The sequence below is a fragment of the Ailuropoda melanoleuca genome, chromosome 5 (genome assembly GCF_002007445.2).
Source record: "Ailuropoda melanoleuca isolate Jingjing chromosome 5, ASM200744v2, whole genome shotgun sequence".
In the NCBI taxonomy this organism is placed as follows: Eukaryota; Metazoa; Chordata; class Mammalia; order Carnivora; family Ursidae; genus Ailuropoda; species Ailuropoda melanoleuca.
Window position 1 is genome coordinate 55,503,239 of NC_048222.1, and position 22,569 is coordinate 55,525,807.

The 22,569-nt window shown below is 36.6% G+C and overlaps 1 protein-coding gene across 4 annotated transcripts in view; it reads left to right on the top strand.

Moving 5' to 3' along the window:
- TRPM7 (transient receptor potential cation channel subfamily M member 7) overlaps positions 1 to 15,755 on the top strand; it is a 116,526-nt gene extending 100,771 nt beyond the window's left edge. For 3 of the 4 annotated variants that reach the window (XM_011226462.3, XM_034660987.1, XM_019800940.2), the window contains 8 exons: positions 715 to 765; positions 846 to 911; positions 1,467 to 1,750; positions 1,881 to 1,963; positions 2,131 to 2,336; positions 6,324 to 6,375; positions 6,481 to 6,587; positions 14,257 to 15,755. In XM_011226462.3, the coding sequence (XP_011224764.1) occupies positions 715 to 765; positions 846 to 911; positions 1,467 to 1,750; positions 1,881 to 1,963; positions 2,131 to 2,336; positions 6,324 to 6,375; positions 6,481 to 6,587; positions 14,257 to 14,387 (980 nt within the window). In that variant the 3' untranslated portion in view covers positions 14,388 to 15,755. Of the gene's footprint in view, positions 1 to 714; positions 766 to 845; positions 912 to 1,466; positions 1,751 to 1,880; positions 1,964 to 2,130; positions 2,337 to 6,323; positions 6,376 to 6,480; positions 6,588 to 14,256 lie in introns of those variants that run through there. The other variant, XM_034660988.1, reaches the window with a different exon arrangement.
- Positions 15,756 to 22,569: the final 6,814 nt, after the last annotated feature.

The window sequence follows — 22,569 nt, forward strand, 5'->3', positions numbered from 1 at the left end:
ATATACATGTGCATATGATATAGTCCATATATATGTATATATTATGTATATAATGTGTATATTTTATACTTACTACACACGTATTGATATAGTCCATATATATGTATATATTATGTATATAATGTGTATATTTTATACTTATTACACACGTATTAAAACTGTTGACTGATTTCCTTCTCTTGCAAGACAGTTCTTTTTCATTTATATTCTATAAACTTAACACATAGCAGATTCAATTTATTCTCCATTCTTCTTATAGTTAAAAAGTGAAGTCCTCAAATACATTTAAATATGGAGCAGGGTTGTTTTTTTTTGTTTTTTTTTTTTTTTTTGGGTATTTTTCACATTCCAGAGCTCATCTTCTTATGGTCAGCCCACTAAAATGGTTACTTGGCTACAGACCCCACCTCCTAAAGGTTGAAAACTAAAAGATATTCTTCTTTTTGAGCAGGGAAGTATAGGAAGAATACAATTTATGACAGGAGAGTCTTTTTTCCGTTTCAGGTATCCGAGTGCACAGTTAGGACTAATCTGGCATAATGAAAAAGAGTAATGTAGGAAACACGTGATGAATATATGTTATTACTTATATTTTCTGTTTTGGTGAAGAGAGCTTACATGAAGGAACTTAGGATAATTATACGAGAATAAGCAAAAATTTATGCCACGTTAGTACTTTTTAAAAGAGTTTCATTTGTTTATTTGCCATTTTAGGTCTTGCTTCTCCATTTAAACCAGTTCTGGATACAAATTACTACTACTCAGGTCAGTACTATTAAAAACAAAATCTTAACAACACTTTAAGCTTTTTGGGATTTCATTATTTTTCTCTCATTTTTGTGCAGCTGTGGAAAGAAATAATTTGATGAGATTATCCCAGAGCATTCCGTTTACACCTGTGCCTCCAAGAGGTAAATCCAAAAAGGAAAGAAATGAAGAGGAAAATAAACCTTTTATTAATAATGTGATTTTTAACTATTGTTTAGAATATGGGTGGTGGCAAAAAGAAGGGTCACATTAAGTGTCAATTTCATATAAATTTTAATTAGCAAGAGTCAGGTATGTTTTTAATAGAAGAAAGAATCATCAGAAGTATTAGATTTTTCTATTTCTGTAATGTATTCTAATTCAGAAAGGATCTTAATCCATTGTCTAGTAAAGAAAGCATAAATAAATTGACATCACAGGGTTTGTGGAACAGTTGCTTTCTTAAAGTTCTTCTTGAAAATGTTCATAATTTCAAAAATGCTTATCATTACTAAATACATATGAATTTAGAGATATTAGTACATTCTTGATTTCTGAGTATTTGTTGCCCTTAACTTCCTTTATAAAATGACAGCTTCGTCCAGTTCATTTTCTGTTCCTATTTAATCTTAACAAAAGATACCTGCTAATTTTTAGTCTACTTTCTCATTTTAAAAGAGTCATAATTTGACCTCAGAATGTGTCCATTCATCTTGCAGGTGAGCCTGTCACGGTGTATCGCTTGGAAGAGAGTTCACCCAGTATACTGAATAACAGCATGTCTTCTTGGTCACAGCTTGGCCTCTGTGCCAAAATAGAGTTTTTAAGTAAAGAGGAGATGGGAGGCGGTTTGCGGAGAGCTGTCAAAGTACAGTGTACCTGGTCAGAACATGATATCCTCAAATCAGGTCATCTTTATATTATCAAATCTTTTCTTCCTGAGGTGGTTAACACATGGTCTAGTATTTATAAAGAAGATACAGTTCTGCATCTCTGTCTCAGAGTAAGTGATAGTGGAACATTCTTTGAGGTTCATGTTTTCAGTTCTAAAATGTGTTAAACCAAGTGAGATCTTAGTTTCAGTGTTCAACAAGTGTTTTTGTGTGTGTGTTTTTGTTGTTGGTGTTCTGTAGGAAATTCAACAACAGAGAGCAGCACAGAAACTCACGTTTGCCTTCAACCAAATGAAACCCAAATCCATACCATATTCTCCGAGGTAAATCATGAAGTTTTTCTTGAGATCTTTTGGTTTTATGTGGATAGCATTCTCTTTTGATCTTCATTGTTAATGCTGAATATTTAATTATTTACCTATTTAAAGCTCAATTAAAATTTTTTAAACAAAACTGCTAGTAATATCTATGACTGTTTTATGAAAAACAGGTTCCTTGAAGTTTTCCTGCTGTATTGCCATTCAGCAGGACAGTGGTTTGCTGTGGAAGAATGTATGACTGGAGAATTCAGAAAATACAACAATAATAACGGTGATGAGATTATTCCGACTAATACACTGGAAGAGATCATGCTAGCCTTTAGCCACTGGACTTATGAATATACAAGAGGGGAGTTACTGGTACTTGATTTACAAGGTAAATTTTTTAAAGTATTGCTAAAGTGAAATTGTGCAGTAGATTCTCACCTAGTCATGTGTTATGAATGAGATACAGAAATCTGCTAACTTATAGATAGGTAAAACTGTGTGTCAGTAGAACCTATTAAAAAAGCAAGTAATAGCCATAGCATATAGCCATCAGGGCCCTGAATAGTGGGATCTTGCTATCTTAATTATTTTTTAGGTAATACAGATATTTTGATAAGCAGAAACACATGCAGTCCTCTGTTCTACTCTTGGATATGTATGTAGCCTCAGTCTTTTTTTTTTTTTTTTAAGATTTTATTTATTTGACAAAGAGAGCACAAGCGGTGGGGGGCGGCAGGGAGAGGGAGAAATGGTCTTCCCCCTGAGCAGAGAGCCCAATGTGGGGCTCAATCCCAGGATCCTGGGATCATGATCTGAGCTGAAGGCAGATGCTTAACTGGCTGAGCCACCCAGATGCCCCTGTACCCTAGTCTTTTAAAATTATAAAGACTTTTTTGAAACAGTAACAGATATTTCTATTGTTCCTGGTATTTATGTTGTTATCTATTATTGTGAACTAAATTACCTAAATAATTAGTGGATTAAAACAGCCATTTTATTTGCTTACAGTTCTTTGGTTCAGGAATTTAGATGAGACATAGTGGGGATGTCTCATCTCTGCCGTCTCCTCAGAAGGTTTGAATGGCTGGAGAGTAAGCGTGGGCAGCTTGCTGGAGTCAGATGTCTGAGGTTTCTGTTCACTGACATCTGAACCCCTCAGTTCACCACCACGTGATCTCTCCACATGGCTAATTAACTGGGGACTTTCTCATAGCATGGTAGTTTCAGGTAGTTAGACTTTTACATAGCAGCTAACTTCCTCCAAAGGGAAAGGAGTAATTCTTAGGACTAGGTCCAGAGCTGGCACAGACCTCTTCTTCCACATTTTACAGTCAAGGCAGATAATAAGGACAGCCCAGATTCAAGAGGTAGGGAGTGGATTCTATACTTCATGAGTAGAGTAGCATGTATACAAAGAAGGAGAAACTGATCATAACCGTTTTTATAGGCAGACTCTCTCATACAGGTAAAAGAAAAAAAAAAAGGAAATTGTGGCTTGGAGAGGGCAAATTTTGCTTAGAGGAATGCCTGAAACTTCACAACAGGGTCAAAGGAAAGTATATTTGAGCAAGTTGGCAACTCTGCCTGAGTCGTACTTTCACATTATAGCTTCCATATTTTTTTTTCCCTTAAAGAGCAGCCTTAATTTTAAATGTCAGCACAGACCAGATTTCAAAATCACATAAAGACGATTATTTAGAATGTTTATCACTTGATGACTTTTTTTGTTATATACATAGTCACAAATATCAAGGATTGTGCTGAAAAGCAAATGGCATTGATTCAAGCTCAAGAAAGAAAATCTGTGTAAAAATAACTATCCTTTTTTCAGTAGTCCATCATTTTATGTGAACGATTTAGTAGTTATATATAGTGACAACTGATATATATTATTAGATGGGTCAATCCAGTTAAGTAAAAAGGATCTTAAAGTTTATTAGTAAGTAAATATCATCCAATTATCTTCAAACATGCATCGGAGGTAAAGCCAAACTGATTTTGTCTGAACTGTTAAAGGATGGGAGTTAGCATGCCTGGCTGGCACATTTAGTAGGGCTTGCGACTCCTTTTTTTTTTTTTTTTTTTTGTAAGATTTTATTTATTTGAGAGAGTACAATCAGGGGAGGGGCAGAAGGAGAAGGAAGCAGACTCCCCATGGAGCAGGGAGCCCGACGCAGAGCTCCATGCTAGGACCCCAAGATCATGACCTGAGCTGAAGGCAGACACTTAACTGACTTAGCCACCCAGACGCCCTAGGACTTGGCAACTCTTGATCTTAGTGTTGTGAGTTCAAGCCCCACATTGAGAGCAGAGCTTACTTAAATAAATAAATAAAAACAACAGATGGAAGTTCTTTTCAATAAGCAAAGTAGTTGTGATGTTCTTTATATCATTAGTATGTTCCTGGAGCCATTTTTTATAGGAACTTTTGACACAGTTACTACAGACAAGTTAAACAGTATAGAAATACATAAGGAACAGTTTTCTCATCTTTACTGTTTCTCTACCACTATGAAGACAAATACACAAATAGAGGCTTTTTTTTTTCCCTAAGAGAGAGCACAAGTTGGGAGGGGCAGAGGGGGAGAGAGGATCTTCAGCAGGCTCCCTGCCCCGTGTGGAGCTCGACTCTGGGCTCAGTCTCACAACCCTGAGATCATGACCTGAGCTGAAATCAAGAGTTGGACGCTTAACTGACTGAGCCACTCAGGCACCCCTTTCTTCCTTGTTTTTAATCACTTTGTTTTGTGTGTGATTTTCCTTCAAATGGGATGATGCTGTGTGTGTGTGCACGTGCATTTCACTTTTTTTTTCTCTAACAGTGTATCATGGGCATCTTTTGGGTCTTTACTGATAAATCTGAGTTATTCCTTTTAATAGTTGCATAACCTATAATATGGAGGAGTGACATGATTTACTCTTTTTTTTTCTTTTTGCTACTACAAACAGTGCTGCAGCAAACATACTCATGTACTGCTACTTTTATTTCCATCACGCACATTCTTGAATTGGCTTAAGTAAGAAGAGATGACTGCAGTTTTTTAAAAAAAGATTTTATTTATTTATTTTTGAGAGAGAGAGCATGAGCAGGGGGGAAGGGCAAAGGGAGAAATAGACTTCTTGTGGAGCAGAGAGCCTGTTGCAGGACTCAGTCCCAGGACCCTGAGATCATGACCTGAGCCGAAGGCAGACACTTAACCCACTGAGCCATCCAGGCGCCCCTAGATGAGTGCAATTTTAATAGCTACTGCTGAGTTGCTTTTCTAAAAGGTTACAGGAATTCTTACTTAACACTATATGTGAGTGCCCATTTCTCCACAGACTCCAGTACTGAATATTCTTTTTTTTTTTTTTTTTAAGGATTTGTTTATTTTAGTGAGAGAGAGCGGAGGGGAGGGGCAGGGAGAGAAGGAGAAAGAGTCAAGCACCCTCTGCACTGAGCATGAAGCCAATAGGGTTAGGGGGCTCAATTTCACAATCCTGAAATCAGGACCTGAGCTGAAACCAAGAGTCAGATGCTTAGCTGACTGTGCTACCCTGGTGCCTCTCCAGTACTGAATATTCTTAATCTTTGCCAATCTGATGAGTAGTAGGTCAGTAGGTATTCTTTATTTATATGAATAAATAGATGAGAGAGACTAAAAATATTTAACCACACTTTTATTACCTTTGGGGAAGGATGAAGGTAAAGGAAGATGTTTACAATCTTATTCTTTATGTAACCTGAATCTTTTGCAAGAAGATAGTGTATGAGTTTGAAATACCCAAAACACTTAAAATGGCCTATAAATTATGCTTTCGTGTACCTAATTGTTCTTTGCTAACTAAGTTGAAAAAAGGGGAGCGGCACCTGGGTGGTTCAGTTGGTTAAGCATCTGACTCTTGATTTCGGCTCAGGTCATGAGATCGAGCCCTGCATCTGGGTCTGTGTTCAGTGGGGAGTCTGCTTGAGGATTCTCTCTCTCTCCCTCTCCCTTTCCCTCTGCTTGCACTTGCTTGCTCTCTCTCTTTCTCAAATAAATAAATAAATCTTTAGGAAGGGGGGGAGATTATGTAGACCTTTCACATAAAGAGATGTTTATTTGCAACTTTGTCTCTGTTGCATCACAAGCAAGTGCCATCGGGAGCTCACCTGCCTATCTACCAACTCTGACAATTAACTCTATTCCTGGTGTAGGAGCTGTGTTTGTCTTTGATGCAGTGTTAGGGTTGCAAGTCAGGTTATGAAATAACGAGAGAAAAACTACAGTCTTCAATAATTTAACATTGTGTTGGTTGATGATGCTATAAAATCTCTCATGACTTTTTATTATGCAAATGTCAGTGTTTATATCAATCATATAAATTGACTTTTTTTATATGTATACATATCAAGGTGTGGGTGAAAATTTGACCGACCCATCTGTGATTAAAGCAGAAGAAAAGAGGTAATAAATTTTAATGATTTCATTCAGATATTTTATAATTTCAGATTCTGCATTTCTGTTTGCATAAACTGCTTTTTTTTTTTTTTTAAACTACAAATTCCACAGATCCTGTGATATGGTTTTTGGCCCAGCAAATCTAGGTGAAGATGCAATAAAAAACTTCAGAGCAAAACATCACTGTAATTCATGTTGTAGAAAGCTTAAACTTCCAGGTAAGCATTTTCTTAACCAGTATAATGTATAAATTCTTAGGAAATTTGGTTACTACAATACTTCATAAGACCAATGGCACAAATACCCATTGTTTAACAAACGGATCTATGCTTGCTTTAATTGCTTATAAAAATACAAAGTTCATTGATTTAATACATACTTATTATGTGTCTGTTGGATGCAAGAATTGTGCTACATGTTGACAGTACAGTAGTGAACCAGACAAATGCCCTCCATGGAATTTAGTCAAATCTTGAATACTGACAGGATTAACAGGGAGTTATAGGACTGTCATAAATGCCAAATAGAAGAAGTAGAACAGGTAAGCAAATCACTTAACACAAACTTAAGTGGTCGGGGAATGCTACCTGGAGAACTGACAGATTGCCTAAAATTGAAGGTTAAGTAGACTTACAAGTTAGCCTGGCAGAGTTGGGGAAAAAGTAGTCCATGAAGCAGGAACAGACACATTCTCTCAGGATTGTAATTTCATTTTTATATTTAAAGAATTATAAACTATGATTGAATCTAAGTTGTAGCACAAACCAGTGGTTTTCACTCTTTGGTGTGCGTCAGTATTCCCTGTGGAACTTCTTAAAAATTACAAGTCCCTGGGACTCACCCTTGAGCTGTATTTTTTAAAGTCCCTGTCATTACGACCAGTAATGCAGTAGTTAGAACCAGACTGCCTGGCTCCAGAAAATACCTACATTATAGAGGTGTAGTTTTTGTTTGCTTGTTTGTTTGAGGATTAAATGAGTTGGTATTTGCGTAGTACTTAGAGCAGTGCCAGGCATATAATAAGCATGTCAATGGTATGTTTTTTAACTTTTTAATTGTTAATTGTGAGCATACAGAAATACCATTAATTTTTATGTTTGTTTTTTGTTGTTGTTTATTGACTTTGTATCCTGCAACCTTTCTAAACTCGCTTAATTCTAGAAGTTGTTTTGTTTTGTTTTGTAAACTCCCTGAAAATTTCTGTGTATAGATAGTAGAGACCGTTCTATTACTCCTTTCCAACCTATATACCTTTTATTTGTTTTTCTTGACTTTTTGCACTGGCAAGGAATTCCAGTACAATGTTGAATGGGATTAGCAAAAGTACAATCTGCTTTGTTCCCAATCTTAAAGGAAAAGTGTTCAGTCCTTCACCATTAACATGATGTTAGCTTGTAAGGGTTTTGTAGATGCACTTTATTAGGTTGAGAAAATTTTCTTCTGCTTGTTTCTTGAAAATGCTTATCCTTTTTTTTTTTTTTTAAGATTTTATTTTTATTTATTCTACAGAGATAGAGACAGCCAGCGAGAGAGGGAACACAAGCAGGGGTAGTGGGAGAGGAAGAAGCAGGCTCATAGCAGAGGAGCCTGATGTGGGGCTCGATCCCATAACGCCGGGATCACGCCCTGAGCCGAAGGCAGACGCTTTAACCGCTGTGCCACCCAGGCGCCCCTGAAAATGCTTATCCTGAATGGGTGTTTAATTTTCTCAGATTTTTTTTCGGCATCTATTTATATGGTCATTTGTTTTTTCTTCTTTAATAGGTTAATATTACATTGTATCAGATTGATTTTTGAAATGTTGAACCAGTCATACATTCAGGAGAAACTGCTTTGTCATGATATATTATCATTTTCTATGTGTTGTTGGACCCTGCTCATATTTTGTTGAGGCTTTTTACGTCTGTGTTAAATAATGTTGGTCTACATTTGTTTCTCCTTGTACTGTCTTTCTTTTCTTTTGGTATCGGAATGATATTGACCTTAAAAATAAGTTAGAAGTTTTCACACCTCTTCTGTTTTGGGGAGTAGATTGTATAGAATTGATACTCTCCCTGTTTTAAATGTTCGATAGAATTGTCTAGTGAAACCATCTCAGTCTAAAATTCTTTGTCAGACTGTTTTAAATAAGTTTAATTTTTTAAGTAGATATAGGACTATTGGGGTTATCCTTTTTTTTAGTGAGGTTATCTTTTTTTTAGTGAGTTCCATTCATTTGTTAAAGAAAAAAGATTACTGATTTGAGACCTTTTTTAAAAAAATTATTTACTTATTAACTTATAATGTATTATTTGTTTTGGGGGTACAGGTCTGTGATTCATCAGTCTTACACAATACATAACACTCACCACAACACATACCCTCCCCAATGTCCATCATCCAGCCACCCTACCCCTCCACCCCCGCTCCGCTCCAGCAACCCTCAGTTTGTTTCCTTAGATTAAGAGTCTCTTATGGTTTGTCTCCCTCTCTGGTTTTGTCTTGTTTCATTTGTTTACTCTCTTCCCCATGGTCCTCTGCCTTGTTTCTCAAATTCCACATAGAGTGAGATCATATGATAATTATCTTTGATTGACTTATTTCTCTTAGCATAATACCCTCTAGTTCCATCTATGTTGTTGCAAATGGCAAGATTTCAGTTTTTGTTGGCTGAGTAATATTCCATTGAATGTATATACCACATCTTTATCCATTCATCTGTCGATGGTCTACTGGACTCTTTCCATAGTCTGGCTATTGTGGACATTGTTGCTATTAAACATTGGGGTGCAGGTGCCCCTTCGGATTACCACATTTCTATCTTTGGGGGATTTGAGACCTTTTCTAACAAAACACTTACTGCTATAAATTTCTCTTTAAGCATTACACTGACTGCATCCCATAAATTTTGGTATGTTTTACTTTTGGTTTTTTTTTTTTAAATATTTCTTACTTTTCTTGATCTTATTTTCTTATTTCTCTTTGATGTAGAGATTATTTACAAGTGTCTTTCTTAGTTCGCAAATATATGTAAATTTTCCAGATATCTTTCTGTTGATTTTTTTTAATTCCATTATAAGAGAGCATACTTTGTATGATTTCATTTTAAAAGTTTTTAACCTTAAAGGTTATAGTTTCTCTGTGGATGTTGCATACGCAGTTGAAGAAAATATTATAATGCTGGATGGAGTATTCTATAAATGCTAATTAAGGAAAGTTTTTTGATACTGTTGTTCAGGTTTTTATATCCTTGATGTTTTGTCTCCTTGTTCTGTTGATTACTTAGAAAGGAGGTCTTGAAAGTACAGTAGTGGGTTTGTCTGTGTTGCCTTTCAGTTCTGTTAGTTTTTGCTTCATGTGTTTTGAAGCTGTGTCCTTCAGTACATACACCTTTACAGTTGTCATGTCTTCTTGGTGAACTTTTTATCATTATGGAACGTGATGGTAATTGTCCTTGTTCTGAGAAGTCTACTTTGTCTGATATTAACATAGCTACTGGGGCTATTTTTTGATAAATGGTTTTACAAATACCTTTTCCCATTCTTTTCACCGATACATGTTAATTGTATTTAAAGTTGGTTTCTTTAAAAAAAAAAAAAGAGAGAGAGTGGGATCCAAGCATATAGTTGGATCTTAGGTTTAATTTGGTTTTTGGTTTTTTGTTTTTAACCTAACAGTTTCTATTTTTAACTGGTATTTCAGACTTTTTACATTTAATGTCATTATCGATGTGGTTAGATTTAGAACTTGTTTTCTTATTGACGCCTCTGGTTTGGCTTTTTTTGTTTTCCACCCCCCTTTTCTGTTTCAGTATTCTGTTTTATCTCTATGTTTAGTTTTTTAGTGGTTGCTCTTAGTTTTTCTTATCAAGAATATGTGTGTTTTGCTTTCGTTCTTAAAAGATATTTTTACTGTATCTAGAATTTAGGTTGATAATATTTTCTTTCAGGGTTTAGAAAATGTTCTGTCTCTTGCCTCTGTTACCTCTAATGAAAATTCCAGTCATTTGAATTGTTCTTCCCCTATATGTGATGTGTCATTATAATCTAGCTCCTTAGAAATTTGGATTTTTAGCACTTTGATTCTGATATGTCTAGTTATAGCTTTCTCTGAGTTTATCTTGGTTCAGGTTTACTTAGCTTCTTGAATTTGCAAATTTATGGTTTTTATTAAATTGGGGAGTTTTTAGCTGTTCTTCAAATATTTGTTCTGCATCAATCTTCTTTCTGGAGCTCCCATAATAAGAATGTTAGACTTTTTGATATTGTTTCCCAGGGACTTGAGTCTCTGATTTTTTTCCTTAAAAATTATTTTTTATCTGTTGTTTAGATTGGATCATTTCTATTGATCTATCAAGTTCATGGACTCTTTCCTTATTCTTCATTTCTTCATTCTGCTTTTAAGCCCATGCACTGGATTTGTTGTTTCAGTTATATTTTTCAGCCCTATAACTTCCTTTTGGTTCTTTCTAAACTGATTATTTCTCTGCTGAAAACTTGTTTTTCCATTCACCTCAGGTCAGTTTGCCCTATGTCATGGAGTATGGTTATAATAGCTGGTTTAAAGTCTTTGATCATTCCATCTGAATAATCTTGAGGTTAGCATGTCTTGTCTTTTTCTTAAGCATCTTTGAGATGTTTCTAGTTCTTTGTATCTCCAGTAATTTAAGCTGGATATTTTGAATATTATGAGATTCTGGGTCTTATTAAAAATAATGTAGAGAGTGTCAGGTTTTTGTTGTTTATTTATTTTAGTAGGCAGTCAGCTCAGTTAAGCTTCCAAGTCCCAGTCTACCTTTTGTAACTGTGATTCCAGTGTCAGTCTGGTTTTGGAACTGACTAGAGGTCTGCACCATTGTTTAGTCCTAAGAGCCTATCCTGTGCTGTCTTTCCACATGTGTGCCACTCAAGGGTGAATTTGAGATCTCATACATAAATTTAGGGTGCCCCTCTCCATTTTCTTCCATTCCATGATTTCGTCCATATTTTGTGATTCTCAAGGGCCTCTTTTTGGGCAGAGTGGAGGGGCAGGGGTGGATGGGGTACTCTGATTAGAAAGCCAAGATTGTGTCCTCCCCATACTGTCACACATTTCCTTCAGTTGAGTCCATTTCTGATGCTAAGTGTCAAGGAAAAAGAGAAAAACTTTTTGAATGATAAAGACAGCTATTTTTTAGTTCTTGTGGTCCCAGAGAAGGGTTTTTCTCTTGGAACTGTAGGTGCTTGCTCAGCTGCCACCACCCTGAGTCCCTCTCCATGACTGGGGCTTGTCTTAGGTAACAGCCAGAGGAACAAAAAGAGAAAAATAAGGAAGAGGGCATTCCCCTCAAGATTTTCCAGCCACAGAGTCCTCCTTCCTGATCTTCTGGCCAGAAAATCCTAGAGCTTTTTCTGTCCATGCTCACTGTACATTTCTGAGATCAAGCTATCTGTAATTCTAAGCCTGGAAATAAGAGGGGGCGGGGGACCCTGGAAACTTACCATCAATTTAGGTCATTCCTCAAGTTTTGATCCCTTTCTTCAATATGTCTGCTCTTACTTTTCCAGGAGTCTTAGATAGTGGCTTTGTGTTTATGTAAAGGATTTTTACTTGTAATCTGTGGAAAAGATAGAATTGAATATGCTTAGTCCATTTTAGCCAAAACTAGAACATAACAGTGGTGAGTTTAACAGGCAGCCCAGATAGTATTTTTATTTGGTTATTATGTAATATAATAAATTATATTATTTATAATTATATGGAAACTATATATCATTTGGATCCAATGATATTTTAAGTATAGCATATCTGTTTTTAAAATTATTAATAGGGGCGCCTGGGTGGCTTAGTCGTTAAGCGTCTGCCTTTGGCTCAGGTCATGGTCCCAGCGTTCTGGGATCAGGCCCCCACATCGGGGTCCCAGCGGGAAGTCTGCTTCTCCTTCTCCCACTCCCCCTACTTGTGTTCCCTTTCTCGCTGCCTCTCTCTGTGTCAAGTAAATAAAATCTTTTTTTTTTAAATTATCAATATAATCAGGATTTTATAGCTTGAAAGAGGCCTTAAAAGCAATCCAGTCAAAATCTGTCATTTTCCAGAAGATATCATTAGAGGTCACGTGATTTGTCCATGGTTAACACCATAAGTTAACATTTTCAGGACTTGAATTATAATTGGGTTTCTCTCCATTGTTCTTGGTGTACTACAGCTACAGATTAATTTGCATTCTCCAAGGCCATAGTGGCACAGTCTTGAATTCAAAATTTATCAAAACTTACTCATATAAGTAGCAAATATGTATTTGGATCATTGAATACAGGCTATCACTTAAACAGTTCATATTCTGAGTGCTTGTTCTATTTTAAATGGAGATAAAGAAGTTATGGGTATATGGTTTAGTTTTAAGTTAAATTTGATATTTCTGCATTGTTTTCCAATTCTGCAACTATTGTCTATAACTCNTAAACAGTTCATATTCTGAGTGCTTGTTCTATTTTAAATGGAGATAAAGAAGTTATGGGTATATGCAGAACTATGGTTTAGTTTTAAGTTAAATTTGATATTTCTGCATTGTTTTCCAATTCTGCAACTATTGTCTATAACTCCCAAAGTGTTTTCGTCCTATCCCATAGCTATAAATGTAATCCCAATACTGATAGCATCAAAAAGACATACTGTCCTTCCTGAATTCCTGTTTCTATATTCAGTTTCCTACATCTCTACTGGGATACCTTACAGCATCTTTATAAGTAATACGTCCATTCCAGAACTCTTGACTCTCATTTCCCACCCCTACACTTCCTATCTCATTAATGTTACCCAGTTGCTCAGGGTCAAAACTTAAAAGCTGATTGGCTGTGAAAAGTGAGAGAAGAAAAACCAATCTGCCAAACTCTGTCTACTCTGATTCTGAAATCTCCCTAGAATTCATCCATTTCTCTTAATCCTCATTGCCACCATTCGTTTCCTGTGTTCTTGCCAAATGCCCTTAACACGACTTCAGATGACAATCAGCATAGTCACTTTAATTTGATTATGTTCCTCCTTTAACACTGCTTAATACCTTACCATAGCTTGCATCCCATAGATCAGGGGTCAAAAACTTTGCTGTAAAAGGCAAGGGAGTAAAATATTTTAGGCTTTTTGGGCCATATGGCCTTTGTCACAGCCACATGGCTCTACCATTGTAGTGCAGAAATAGACATAGACAATCTGTAAACAAATAAGCATGGCTCATTGCATTAAAACTATTTACAAAAATAGGCAGCAGGTGAGATTTGGCTCACTGACTGTTTTTGATAACCCTTGGGCCATTAACTGCCACTTGATGCCATTTTCTGCTAGGCGCCCCCTCAGTTTACTTACATGCAAGCATGCTGTCTTCTTGCTATTTTTAGGAGATATCAAGTCCATTTCTTTTTATAGTCTGCAATTAACCTTCCCTCTATCTAGGACATACTTCCTGGAGCTTTGAGTCATTTCTCAGTATTCAGGGTCTTCACTCAGATATTACCTCCTGTGCCTCTTCTGCCCAGCCTTAAAAGAATCAGCTTATACCATCTTCTGTCTGGCCCTCATCATACTGTTTGCTTCAGAGCACTTGTTACTACACAGTTGTGTTATTTCTCTATTTGTTTTTCTTCATGAGCAAGAATATAAGCTCCATGAGAGCAAGGACCTTGTCTGCCTTGATTTTTACTATGTTTCCACTCTTCCATGAGTTATTGACTCATAGTCAGAACATAATACGTACTTGTTGAATGAATGATTTCATTTTTATGTATAAATTTTGTGACTTTGGATTTAAAACAACCTGCTAAAATATAGATCTGGCACATTTAGAGGAAAATTGATTTAGAAAATGTTAATTTTTCATTTCTATGAAATACTGACTTTTTTCCCTTTTTTTTTTTGTTGGGGGTGTGAATATAGATCTGAAGAGGAATGACTATACACCTGATAAAATTCTGTTTCCTCAGGATGAGCCTTCAGATTTGACTCTTCAGCCTGGAAATTCCACCAAAGAATCAGAATCAACTAATTCTATTCGTCTTATGTTATAATATTACTGAATCATTGGTTTTGCCTACACCTCACAAAAATGTTACCTTGTCATTCTTCCTTCAGGAGGAGACTGTTTGGTAATAGAGAAAAGTGTGTGCAAATGAACATGCTAATTCTGGCACAGTTAAAAGGTCAATATTCTTTTGACCTGATTAAAGTAGTCAGTCAGGAACTCCCTATAGGATACAGCTGGCAGCTGTCAAATTTTAAAGGTAAAGGAAAACTAGTATTTATAACTTTTTAAAGGGCTCTTTTTAGCAGAAGATTTCATTTGACTTTGTTCTGATGAGGTTGATACCCTCTCTCATGTGGTGCAATACCATTAACCAAAGTTAAGTGTCTGTGTGGATTTTATTGGCAGCTGGTTTACTGCCATTCAGCTAGTGAAATGAAGAAATCACCCAGCCTTTTGGTTAAATGGCAGACGTCTTCCTCAGTGTGTTTAGTGTGTTCAGTGGTGATGTCACTAGTTCCCAGCTAGATGCTTGTTGGCCATGGGAAAGGAGATGACTTGTTGTTCTAGATCCATAGGGATACAGGAGCCCTGAGCTGAAAACCATTTTCTAAGAGGGACTTTATGAATCAGGATTAGGCTCCATACTTAAAGATGGAGGCAGTTTTTTTGTTAAATAGAGCCCAAATTGTGCAGAAGATTAGTTTGTTTTGTTTGTTTTTTTAACATTGTTTTATCAAGTCCTTGTTAAATAGAAGAAAGCCATGGTAGACTGGTATAACCTAAATATATCAGAGGAGTAACTTAACTGACTGTTCAAGAGAAGTTACCTTGTAAAAAAAAGTTAAAGTGCTTTTTTTCCTATCTGTATCTATAGTGACAACCTGGAAGCTACATACTTCTCCAAAGATTTTATTGACCAGTATATTAAATCAGAATGTAAACATAAATTCTTGCATATATTTAAAATTGTGTGTAGGAACATCTGAACATGAGTATTGTGTGTGGAACTGATTTAAGAAATTGAGTTGGATTATCATTATGTGATGTCGGGAGATTGCAATGTAACTTTATACCAATAAAATGTAATTTAACTGCCCCAGATATTGTTGAATACTCAACAACAAGAAAAGCTTTCATCTGACTAAAGTTTTATGCTTTTTTTTTTCTTTTTATTTGTTTCCTAGGTACTAATTTTAATTTTTATTTAGGAAGGAGCAGTGTAAATCTTACTTGTATTCAGTAGTGTATCTCATAGATACAGACAAGGCAAGAAGAGATAAGCTGTTTAAATAGTGTTTAATATTAAAGGGGGGAGAAAGAAAAAGTGTATTAAAGATATTATACTATATACATTTTGTATATCATAAAATCTTTAAAAGAAATTAAATAAATTTATTCTTGTTTACAGATGTTTAGTGAGTTTAATCATTCTGAAAAATTATCTTATGTTTTCAGAGTGTTTTGTTTTTTGTTTGCTTGTTTTCAGAGTATCAGCTTTTTTAAATGAACCATTTTGTACACCTAAGCTTTTTCACTTCCTGTCCTGTATATTGTTTAAAGTGGTCTTGGTTTCCTCCTGTTTCTCTCTTTTTTAAAAGACTTATTTTTAGAGAGCGAGAGAGTGTGTGCGTGTGCAAGTCAGGGTAGGGGCAGAGGGAGAGAATCTCAAGCAGACTTCCCACTGAGCATGGAGCTCCACGTGGGACTTGATCCCACAACCCCGAGATCATGACCTGAGCTGAAATCATGATTTGGTTACTTAACCAACTGAGCCACCCAGGCACCCCTCCCTCTCTCTCCCTCTCTCTTTCTCTCTTTCTTTAAATCTCTTTCTTGTTATGTCAGAATATGAGGATATGGATTATCACTATGTTTAATTTTATGTTGATTATTTTCACTAGATAATAATAGTAGTAAACATTTATGTAGTACTTAATATATGCCAGGCATTACTCTAAGTACTTACATAAGTTGACCTTTTAATCCTTAAAACAGTCTTATGAAATAGCTATTATTATCATGTTTTGCCAATTAGAAAATAAAAGCATTAGATAAAGTAACTTTCCTAAGATTCTTATAATTAGTACATAGCAGCACTAGGATTCAAACCCACAAAGACTTGCTTTTTTGTACGCTCCCAAGTCTCATGTTATGTTGACTTTCAAGTATAATGATGATTCATTTCGGTACCAGTTCCTGGTTGCTTTTCTGAAATAAATCTACTCCGTAACTTTTCTTTCCTAATGCTGGAGAGTGACAGTTTACCTGAAAACCACATCTCTCATTCTAAAGAAGTGTGATCTTTCTTTAGATTACTGAATTTCATCATTATTACTCTCGTCCAAAAGTGTCATTTGCTTAATCTCTTTAACATTTTCTTCTCAGTCTCATCCTGCTCTATCTCTTTACCAAATTACTTCTAAAACACCTGCAGATGTTCTCTGATAATATGCCTTCATCAGTCTGGTTACATAGGAGCCATCATTATTTTAAAAGTAATGCATGTTGGTTGTATTGGAACATAAGGTAAAGATTTTAAAGTATAAAGAAAAATATAAAAATTACCCTCATTTCCCACGCTTAAGTTGAACTATGTTGTTTCATAGTTACATCTCTTTTTACCCGATTAGATTGTAGACTTCGCAGAGGAAAGGACCCTTTAGATTTTTTGCTCCTGTAGCACCCAACACCTTGCATAGTACATGATTTGTGATAGGCACACCATTAAAAAAATGTTTTTAATGTGTTTCCGCAATACCAAACTTTGTCTTGAGAAAGATCGCAGTGATATATAGTCTTGTGTGTTTAAGTGGACAATCAAGGCAAGAGTATCCAATAAATAGCCATTTATCACTCAGATCAAGTAATTACTTGCAGAAAAGGATAAATCTACAGGCAGGGCTTTTTGTTATCCTCCTTATTTACCGGATCTGCTCTCATTGATTCCTGGCTAGGTTTCACACTGTCTGTATTTGAGGAACCTGGACCCTCAGATCTGTCACAACTAGCGCTTAATTAAATGCTTAGTAATTATGTACTGAAGTGAAACCTCTCAGCCACTGTGTGTCTCTGAAAACTTGGTCTGTGTTACCAACTGAGAGCTGTCTTACTTATTTTTTTGTATTTCCCTTAATGCCTTGCTGGCATGTGTAGCGTAGACTATAGATGCTTGTAAATACATGTTGAAGAAGTACCACAGAATATTTCCAATACTAGAGAACATCTGTGAGCTTTTTCTTAAGTAAAATCCCAAGCTATGGTTTTGAGCCTCTCTGAGCTATGTTTCTCTTCTGCACTCTGGAAATTCCTCAAAGCGGAGTTTCTAATCGGGGTCCATGATTCTGCCTTAGTGGTCAGTCAACAGTGCTTTCTTTCATGTGCTGTCCCACGCCACATGTCTCCCTCTCCTTTACTGTTTTTTTCCTGGGATTTCTATGTCTGCATCAATGGAACTTCTCTTTCATTTTAAATTTAAATGCCTTAGTATATGTTTCTAAAATATAAGAACTGTGATATTCACACCTTAAAAAGTAAGTTTCATGGGGCGCCTGGGTGGCACAGCGGTTAAGCGTCTGCCTTCGGCTCAGGGCGTGATCCCGGCGTTATGGGATCGAGCCCCACATCAGGCTCCTCCGCTATGAGCCTGCTTCTTCCTCTCCCACTCCTCCTGCTTGTGTTCCCTCTCTCGCTGGCTGTCTCTATCTCTGTCAAATAAATTAATAAAATCTTTTAAAAAAAAAAGTTTCATAATATCAGAAAGTGTCATTCTCCAAAAAAAAAAAAAATTTTTTTTTTTTTTACAATTTGGTTCAGTCAGGACCCAGCTGAGATTTATTATACATTGCAGTTGCTTGATTTGTCTTTAAAGTTTCAATATATAAGCTTCTCCTGACATTCCCCACCACCACCACCACCTAGTTTATTTTTTAAAGAACCCAGTCATTATTCTAAAAAGTTTCCCACATTCGGGGTTTTGCTGATTATTTCCCTTAGGTGCCATTTTACATGTTTCTGTTTCTTGAATATATCAAACTGTTAGGGTTTAGAGGCTTGGTCAAATTCAAGATTGAATTTTTGTCAAGAATGTGTCATCGATGGTGGTGTATCCTTTCCATTAGGAAACACAGTGTTGGTTGTCTTTTGATGGGCATTAACTAGATCTATTAATTAGGTCAGTTTTTCTTTAAATAGACCACAAACCCTGAGGGTCCCCAGGGTACTTTCAGGGGGCCCACAAGGTCAAACTTCTATAGTTTGGGATGCCTAGGTGGCTCAGTCGGTTAAGCATCTGCCTTTGGCTCAGGTAATAATCCCAGGGTCCTGGGATTGAGTCCCACATCAGGCTCCTTGCTCAGCAGGGAGCCTGCTTCTTCCTCTCCGTGCTTCTCCCTCTCTGTAACAGATAAAAATCTTAAAAAAATAAAAATAAAATAAATATAATGTGATTGAGAGGGATGGGGTAGGATGGAGTGAAAGTGGGGATAGGGGAAGCTACTTTGAAAAAAAAAGTCTTTAAGATATTTGCCTTTTTCACTGTATTGAAAGTTTTACTGATGAGGCACAATTATTGATGGGTAAAACTGCGGGTATCTTAGCACAAGTCAAAGCAACAGCACCAAAGTGTACTAGTGGTCATATTCTTCACCTTCACACCACAGTTTTTTTTTTTTTTTTTAAGATTTTATTTATTTGACAGAGATAGAGACAGCCAGCGAGAGAGGGAACACAAGTAGGGGGAGTGGGAGAGGAAGAAGCAGACTCATAGCGGAGGAGCCCGATGTGGGGCTCGATCCCACAACGCCGGGATCACGCCCTGAGCCGAAGGCAGACGCTTAACCGCTGTGCCACCCAGGTGCCCCACACCACAGTTTTTTTAAAAATGTATTTGACGGGGGACCCTGGCTGGCTCACTTGGAGCATGAGACTCTTGATCTCCAGGTTGTGAATTCGAGCCCCCTGTTGGGTGTAGAGATTAATTAAAAATAAAATCTGCAAAAAATAAAATGTCTTTGAGCTAACAATTTAATTTTTAATAAATCTTGACCCTCGTATACATGTCTAATATCTGTGGAACAAAATGAGAAATACAAAACATAAAACTTTTGCTACATAGTGCAGTGCAATGATTGTTTAAAGGAAAAGCACTTTAACGTGAAAATGAACAAGTTACTTTTTTCATTGTACATCATTTCTACTTTGAAAGAGTGACTGGCAAACAAACCAGGGTTATTCAGACTTGAGGATTTGGCCAAAGAGTGATAATACTTGTTAATGCTAAAATTTGAGATTTTAAGAGAAAATTTGAATTTGGGGAAAACTTGCCTATGAACACCAGTAACATGACAGCTTCCCAGTACTTACTAATGAAATCAGTGTTGATTTAACAATGGTTATTTTTGATAGTGTATAATGAAATGTGTCAACATTTGGAAATCTGCATAACCAGTATTTCCAAATGACCTGTACATGATATTATAAAGTGATGCATGAGTAAAAGATCGAGCAGAGCGTGAAAAGTTTATGAGATTTCAGATTCTGTACTGCAGTTGACCTTTGGGAAACTACCACTTGTCCAATTTTTGTGGTCTTAAATAAGAATATCCACAATTACCTGAAAAGGCTATTAAATACTCGTCCCCATAGTGAGCTACAGTAATCAAGACAATGTGTTACAACATATAAATAGATAATTTATGGTAAATTGATTTTTGACAAGGGTGCCAAAACAACTCAATGGGGAAAGAATAGTCTTTTCAATAAATTGTGCCGGGACAACTAGATATCCATATGCAAAAGAATGATGTTGAGCCCCTGCCTCACACCATATACAAAAATTAACTCGAAATGGATCAAAAAGTTAAACATAAGAGCCAAAATCGTAAAACTCTTAGAAGAAAATCTAGAAATAAACCTTTGTGTTCTTGGAGTAGGCCATGGTTTCTTAGAAATGACATCAACAGCAAAAGCAACCAAAGAAAACAGTAAAATTGAACTTAATAAAAATTTAAAAATTTGTGCTTTGAAGTACACTATCACGGCACCTGGGTGGCATAGTTGGTTAAGCGTCTGCCTTCAGCTCAGGTCATGATCCCAGAGCCCCAGGATCAAGCCCCACATTGGGCTCCCTGCTTAGCTGGGAGTCTGCTTCTCCCTACACCCCTCCCCCTGTTCATGCCCCCCCCAATATATAAAAATTATTTTTTTAAAGTACACTGTCAACAACAGACAAGACAGGATGGGAGAAAATTTTTGCAAGTAGTATATCTGATAAAGGCCTTGTATAAAGAGCTTAATTAAATAGTAAAGAGACATCCCAGTTTAAAACTGGACAAAGGATGTGAATAGACATTTCTCCAAAGATACATGAGTGGTCAATAAACATGAAAAGAGTCTCTACATCATTAGCCATCAGAGACATTTAAATCAAAACTATAATAAAATGCCACTTCATACCCCCTGGGATGGCTAGAATGAAAAAGATGACAGCAGGTGTTGGCAAGGATATGGAGAAATAGGAATGCTCATACATTGCTGGTGGGGATTTAAGTAGTGTCACCACTCTAGGAAACAGTTGGCAGCTTTTCAAAAGTTTAACCTGAGAGTCCATATGACAGCAATTTTTCCCCCGGTTGTATACCCAAGAAAATGAAAATATGTCTATACAAACCCTTGTACTTGAATGTTCATAGTAGCATTATTGATAATAACCAAAAAATGGAAACAACCCAAAAGTAAAATATAAATCTATACAATAGAATATTATCTTGCAGTAAGAATGTAGTACTGGTAAGTCCTCCATCTAAGGGTCTTTCAATTCTGTTGTGTATACACTGCAATGCAAAATGGAACTGGATAGACTTGGACTCTCATTCCTGCTCTGCCCTTTATTCATGAGTAACCAGCTAATTGAGCAAGCCTCTCTCATAATACTGATCTCACATTGTTGCGAAGGTGGAGGGAGTTAAGTACCTAGCACATAAATGTACTCAAATAATAGGTTTCTTCGTGCTGCCTTTCCTTGGGAATTCCAGTGAAGAGAGGAGGACATGGCAGAGAATAGAGAACATACTGAGAGTGATTTTTCACTCTACAAAGAACTTATCACCTTGTAGCTTCTGTGGGTATAGTTGAAATATGAGCACATGCTTATGAGATACGTGCATGTGTATAATTTGCATCCAGGTGCTTAAGTCTCTTCCATCTTCATCTTTTGAAGGCACTTTTAGGATTCACTTTAAGAATGAAATTAGAGGGGCGCCTGGGTGGCACAGCGGTTAAGCGTCTGCCTTCGGCTCAGGGCGTGATCCCGGCATTATGGGATCGAGCCCCACATCAGGCTCCTCCGCTATGAGCCTGCTTCTTCCTCTCCCACTCCCCCTGCTTGTGTTCCCCCTCTCGCTGGCTGTCTCTATCTCTGTCAAATAAATAAATAAAATCTTTAAAAAAAAATGAAATTAGAAAAAAGGATGTAAAAAGTAGCTGTGAGGGGCGTCTGGGTGGCTCAGTTGGTTAAGCATCTGCCTTCGGCTGAGGTCATGATCCCGGGGTCCTGGAATCGAATCCTGTGTCGGGCTCCTTGCTCATTGAGGAGCCTGCTTCTCCCTCTGCCTCTTCCTGCCACTACCCCTGCTTGTGTGCTCTCTCTCTCTCTGACAAATAAATAAAATCTTAAAAAAGTAGCTGTGAGCACAAATGTAAAGCTAAAACATCAAGATAATTCAAAATAAAGTAACCATACGAGTGCTCAACACACATAAGAAAGTCAAAACAATGGAAAATATTTGGTAAGAGTTTGAAAGCACAGAATAAATCCAAGTGATCAATAGATTGTAAGCTATATGAAGGCAAAGATTTGTATTTTATTCTGTTAAACATCAAGCACAGTGACTGGCATGAAGTAGATGGACGATCAATATTTTCTGGATTAATGAATGAGATGCAACAACTATTTAATGCAAGACCTAGAAAGGAGGAAATAAAAGTTACTTACGTCATGCCACAGTTTGCTAACTCCGCAAATAAATAGCAAAAATAATAATAATAATGAGTTCACACAAAAAAAATCAGATTGACAAAAGAATTCTCACCTGTCATATGGTATCCAGGAGGTAGGAAAGCAATATAATTAGGAGAGAAAGGGAGGACTTTGAACTGAGCCACGTGATGGCATTCCCAGAAAGTTCACCATTTCCTTGGTGAATGTCAATTAAGGATATACTCAAGCA